Source organism: Quercus lobata, chromosome 4, assembly GCF_001633185.2.
Source record: "Quercus lobata isolate SW786 chromosome 4, ValleyOak3.0 Primary Assembly, whole genome shotgun sequence".
In the NCBI taxonomy this organism is placed as follows: Eukaryota; Viridiplantae; Streptophyta; class Magnoliopsida; order Fagales; family Fagaceae; genus Quercus; species Quercus lobata.
This window is the reverse complement of record NC_044907.1, coordinates 73,572,294-73,578,948: the sequence shown is the minus strand read 5'-3', so window position 1 is coordinate 73,578,948 and position 6,655 is coordinate 73,572,294. Positions and strand designations below refer to the sequence as shown.

Sequence of the window (6,655 nt, the reverse complement as noted above, 5' to 3'; positions counted from 1 at the left end):
GTTTGAAATCTAAATGCAATTAATTGTTTAGGCCCACTTTCATTAATAGGTAATACTCTTTTTTTTTGGTTAAAAAAAATAGGTAGAGGGTCTTACCTAGGCATGACCATAGTAGTATCCTATAATATTTGTTAAAGTTATACATAATGTAACTTAAACCCAATCCTCTCTCTCACACACACATATATATATACACACACAAACCACATGCCACATGCCACCTGTCCATTTTAATTCTTAATTTTAGTGCACAATAATAATATTTATTCAGCTAGATAAAACCACTTCAATTTTAAATGGAAAATTTAGCACTCCAACGATTTTTAAAAGAAATTTTTTTCTTAAAAGAGGAGCAATCTAATGCAATTTTGTGGTCTTAATATTTCAAATTAATTGTCAGTTTCTGCCTTTCTGGACTCAATTAGCAATTATTAAAATATTATAATTAATCTGATGAGATATATGGAGGTTCCTAGAAAGTGTAAAGTATAAGAACATGTACATGATTTACAATTTTCACGTCACATCACTCGTGACTCGAAATTAACTATTTTAAAAAATAAAAAATTAAAGAAAGGTGGAAGACTTCTGTTGACCACGAACAACTCCTAGTTATAAAGACCATGTTGCTCCTTCCTTTTTTTTCTTTTTTTTCTTTTTTTTTTTTTTGAGGAACTGCTGCTCCTTTTTTTTAATTATAAATTTTGAACCAATCTTAATTCTTGTTTTTAGCATTATTTGTAACCTTTTGCTCAAAGATTGCAATGGCTTTTACTACCAACAAAGGAAATGTGTATCATTTAATTAATCAAATAATTAAAAAAAACTAGCGCCTACCCAAAAAAAAAAAATATATATATATATATATATTTAGCAAAAAAAAAAAAGGTGCTAGTATATGAAATCAAACTTTATAGCATGAAGTTTGAACACAAATACTTGTTTAGGCCTACTTTACCTTTTTGGGCACAATTTTTCTGTTATTTTCTTATTATTTGTGTATCTAAGTAAGAAATCTTAATTTTTGAATAAATAAAATAAAATGTGAATAATAATTAAGTGATATTTATGGATAAAAATGTCTATATATTGTGTCAATAGCATTACTGGGTAGCTTTAAACCTCCGTGCTATAGGGACCTTAATTTCTTGGTGTCACTGTTAAAGATAGGGACCTTAATTTCTTGGTGCCACTGTTAAAGATCTATTTGATAATAATAATAAAAAATTAGTGGAATCTATAATGCTTTTGGACAGTCTTTAATAGTAGTAGATGATTTTAGAAATGTATTTAAGTAATCAAACAATTAAAAAGGTTGCGCACTTTGATTTCAAAAAAGAAAAAAGATATGCACTTTCAAAAGGTAAAGGGTTGTTTGGTACATGTGTTTAAACACATGTTTCAATTTTTAAATATTATTACATGTATTTTTACATATTTTTTTACCTACATATATTTTAAAAAAATTAAAAACTATTATTTAAACCCACATATAAAATGACCCTAAGATTTCAAAGCGTAGAAGTTAAAAAAAAAAAAGGACTTCGGCGAGGAGAAAAAACTGTGCAAGTCTCTAAAATCAAACTTTTTAAGTGTGAACACAAACTTCCTACCTTCCACCAATTTACACGCTTTGACCCCTTTAATTTTTATCAATTCTCCAACAAGAAGTGATGGTAACCTCCACATCTTTATCAGACTTTGGCGTGACTCTTGAAAATATCATTTATTTATTAACAAATGAGAATATTGTACATTACTATTTTAAATTTCAAAAAAAAAAATATATATATATATATATATAACTTCCCAAAACTCAATTTTTGACTCCACCAACTTATCCATTTTAATTCTTAATTTTAGTACACAATAATAATATTTACACAGCTAGATATAAAACCACTTCAATTTTGATTCTCAAAAAAAAAAAAAAACACTTCAATTTCAAATGAAATATTTAGCGCTCCAACGATTTTTAAAAGAATTATTTTCTTAAAAGAAGAACAATCTAATGCAATTTTGTGGGCCCAATAAGGTCACACATTAAGTTTTCTATTTTTAGAAATATTTTTTTGAGAATTAAAAAAATTGCCATCATTTTTTCAATTTTTGAGAAAAATTTTTCCAAAAATAAAAATTAATATATACCCAAAATACACATTAGTAAAATTCATATTTTAAATTAATTGTCAGTTTTTTTACTCAATTAGCAATTATTAAAATATTATAATTAATCGATGATATATATGGAGGTTCCTAGAAAGTTCAAAATATGAGAATATGTACATGTTGTACAATTTCATGTCACCTCACACGTGACGTGAAATTAACATCTTTTTTTAAAAAAATAAAAGAAAGGTCGATGACTCCTGTTGACTTGGCAGCATCTATATATAATATTCATTCCGTCCCATACCTTCCTTATAACATCATCAGAAATACTACTCCATTTTCAGAGTTTTGTTTTTTTTGAATTGGGTATCAAGTGGGGCGTTCAACTTGGAAGTATCAAGTCTTCTTTTTGTTCAGTTTGATCTTGCATTCTCAACTTCCCTTTCCATCGTCTCTCTCTTCCTCCTTGTCTTCAATGCCACCATGCTCTGCTCTACTCCATTTTAATAAGTCTTTTTCTCTTCACAAATCTGCTTCTGACTCACAAACTTCTTATCCAAAAACATCCAGTTGGCGGGCGGATAAGCACTGTTGCAATTGGGATGGGGTCAAGTGTGACAAAAACACAAGCCATGTGGTTGGCCTGGACCTTAGTTCCAGCTGGCTTATGGGCCACTATCATTCCAACAATACCCTGTTTTTTCTTCCCAATCTCAGGAAGTTGAACCTCGCTGACAATTGGTTCAATCGCTCCCTAAGTCCTTCTGAGTTTGGCAACTTTAAGAGTTTGACTCATCTTAACCTTTCTCTTTCCGTATTTGCTGGCCAAATCCCGTTTGAAATCTCTCAGTTGTCTTCACTGGTTTCACTTGATCTTAATGGGCTATTATTAATCAAAGCTCCAGTATGGAAAAGAGTCATTGGTAACCTAACTCAGTTAAGGGAACTTATTCTGGATAGGACAAATATGTCCTCAATTAGACCTAATTCTTTGATGAATCTATCCTCCTCTTTGACAACTCTCAGTCTCTGTGAGTGTGACTTGCAGGGAAAACTTAAAAATAACATCCTCTTCCTTCCCAATATACAAACCCTTGATCTTGCAGCAAATTCAGACCTTGAAGTTTCTCTTCCAAAGTCTAATTGGAGCTGTAATTCCCAAAAGTTTTTAGATCTCTCTTCAACAAACTTTTTAGGAGAATTACCTAGTTCTATTGGCAATCTGAAGTCCTTGGAGCATTTGGATCTCTCTTCGATAAACTTTTCAGGAGAATTACCTAGTTCTATCGGCAATCTAAAGTCCTTAGATCATTTGGATCTCTCTTCGACAAACTTTTCAGGAGAATTACCCAGTTCTATCGGCAATCTGAAGTCCTTGGAGCATTTGGATCTCTCTTCGACAAAATTTTCAGGAGAATTACCTAGTTCTATCGGCAATCTAAAGTCCTTGGAGCTTTTGGATCTCTCTTCGACAAACTTTTCAGGAGAATTACCTAGTTTTATCGGCAATCTGAAGTCCTTGGAGCATTTGGATCTCTCTTATTACAATTTTTAAGGGTCAATTCCAGCCTGGCTTGGGAACCTTACAAAACTTATATATTTAGATCTGTCATCTAATAGTTTTAGTGGTGAGATCTATTACCACTTTTAAATTTTAGGTCTTTTTGGCTGATGCATCAAAACTAACAATTTTTTAATTATTGGTGAATATTTTTAACAGGTTTGTTGCCGTCATCACTATTCAACTTGCCGAATCTCTCAGCTTTACTCCTTTCGTACAATCAACTTGTTGGTCCCCTTCCTAGTCACGTAAGTGGTTTGAATCTAATTGTTCTCTTTTTAAGATCAAATTTCCTAAATGAAACATTGCCATCTTGGTTGTTCAGTTTGCCATCTTTGGAGATTTTATATCTTGATGGAAATCGATTCATTGGTGAGATCGGTGAATTCAATTCCAATTCATTACAGAACCTTGATTTGAGCTATAATAAGCTACAAGGCTCTATACTTAGGTCAATATCTAAGCTTGTGAACCTGATAACCTATCTCTCTCATCAAATAAATTGAGTATTATGTTGGGGTCTGAAATGTTTTCAAAGCTCAAAAATCTTGAGACTCTTGATTTTTCAAATAACTCAATTAGCTTCAATAATTATGCTACCTATGCCCTGCCCAATCTTCAAAATTTGAACTTGTCTTACTCCAATATCAGTGAATTCCCAATTTTCTTAAGACTGACAACAAATTTACAATCCTTAGACCTTTCCAATAACCGAATTTATGGTCGAGTTCCAAGATGGTTGGGGGATGTGGGGATGAATTCATTATATTATGTTGATCTCCGTGAAAACTGGCTTCAAGGACCATTTCCCACTCTAAATTTTTCTAGTCTACACTTTATCTTTTTCTCCAATAACAATTTAACAGGAGAAATCCCTTCTTTAATTTGCGATGCAATTCATCTTGAAGTTCTAGACCTGTCTCATAACAACTTAAGTGGCATGATTCCTAAGTGTTTGGTAAACTCTATTGCCCTCACAGTGTTGGATTTGCGAATGAATAGCCTTCATGGTATCACCCCTGCAACATTTGCCAAAGGAAATAACATTCGGAGTATTAACCTTAATGGCAATCAATTGGAAGGGCCATTGCCACGATCTTTGGCAAATTGTACATACTTGGAAGTTCTAGATCTTGGAAACAATAAGATAAATGGAGTCTTCCCTTATTGGTTGGGAAGTCTTCAGAATTTGCAAGTTCTTGTCATAAGATGAAACAGATTTCAAGGTCGTATAGACAATCCTATAACCAAATTTCCTTTCCCGAATTTGCGAATCATAGACATCTCTAACAACCAGTTTAATGGTCCTTTGCCAATAACATATTTTGAATATTTGAAAGCCATGATGAATGTGGATGAAAGCGGAGTTGCATCGAAATATATGGGAGAAAATTATTATCAAGATTCATTGAATATCATGATGAAGGGGCAGTATATTGAGATGGAGAGAGTCCTAACCATCTTAACAAGCATTGATTTTTCAAACAACAATTTGGTTGGCAAGCTGTATCCATAGGTTACGCATGTGGAACAATATTCGGAATGTTTATGGGATATATATATCGTTATATAAACTTGAAAACCAAAGTGCCTTGTGAGGATGGTCAAATTAGAGCAGCATATCATGCTCAGAAGATTGAAGAAGAATGCCCACAAACGTGGTGGAAGAAGATAATTGTTTCTATGGTATGTGATGTTCTTATCTTTGAGACTTTAGAATGAATCTCTAACCTAAAAACATAAAAGTTTCTATTATTATTAGCAACTGTATTTTTTTTTTTTTTGTCCCTTTGAATTATAGTTATGTATCTTGGATATCTTATGGTTTTACCTTCTTATTTAATTTCTTTGGGTGTAATTTAGATGCCATGGATAGTATGCAGCAAATGGGGCTTGAATACTTGTATGCTATTTAAGAAGACATAATATGGTTATGATGATGGCTGTTGTTTCTAGTCTTCTGCAAAATGGTGCATTCTAGTGTCTTGATGTTGTCACAACTGTTGGTTTGTTCACAAGCATCATCCCTTTGTTGTATTTCTATTTGCTATGTAGGTTTATTATTATATTTTTAAACGATAGGCAGACTTAGTCTGTTGGCCTGAGTTGAGGTGACACTGTTGTGCTTGTATTTTTTGTGCATACAAAGGGTTCCTCCGTTTGGTGTAGTTCCCTTTAAGGCTCTGTGTACTCTAGTTTGTATTTAATAAAATTGATTGATTCATCAAAAAAAAAAAAAATTGTTCATATTGTAACCAATGATTGGCTTAAAATATCAAGCTTGTGAAATGTTAATTTTGCATGTGAATATTAACCCTGCCAATAATACTCATTAATTTACTTAATCAGTTTATACAATTCCATTTTTTGGTTATTGATAATTTTAGACAATTCTATGTTAGCTTGTGAGACTATACTACATTGTATGAATGTCTTTTTTTATTTATACATAAATTACTGTTCAATAAATGCCAGTTAAAATTTTTTTTATCAATGTTTACTAGGCCATGGTGGAATACCTTTAGCACTAGTAATTATAGACTGAGGCCCTTAGACCTTAGTGCCCGCCTGCCTAGAGATTTCCTTCTGCTCTCTTGAGGAGAAAAACAAGTGAGGAATTCAATGGATCCAACTTCGCCTTGGGCAAGCTAGATATGCTTTTTGTCTTAACCTTTGTAAATGATGGGTTTCATTTGGGTTCAACCTCAATGGAAAATGTCTTTGAAAATTATGACTCCAAATTCAATTTCTTTCCACCATCAAAGAAAAAAACGACATTTTGATTGAAATTTGAAGAAATAGGCCTCAATCAAAAAATTACATTGAGATTGTTTACTCCTTTATTGTTTCCATCCAATTTCTTTATCATTTGATGCCTTTTGTCACTCTCTTCTCCTTCTCTCTCTCTCTCTCTCAAAATTAAGAGGCTCATCCATAGTTGGATTATTAACATAGACTTTTCAATTACTCAAGTATTTATTT

At 32.2% G+C, this 6,655-nt stretch overlaps 1 protein-coding gene across 1 annotated transcript; it reads left to right on the top strand.

The window, feature by feature from the left end:
- The first annotated feature begins 2,587 nt into the window (after positions 1–2,587).
- Positions 2,588–3,667, top strand: LOC115985774 (receptor-like protein 7). The gene has a single exon (XM_031108672.1). It carries the CDS (start codon positions 2,588–2,590, stop codon positions 3,665–3,667), a length of 1,080 nt encoding a protein of 359 aa, XP_030964532.1.
- Positions 3,668–6,655: the final 2,988 nt, after the last annotated feature.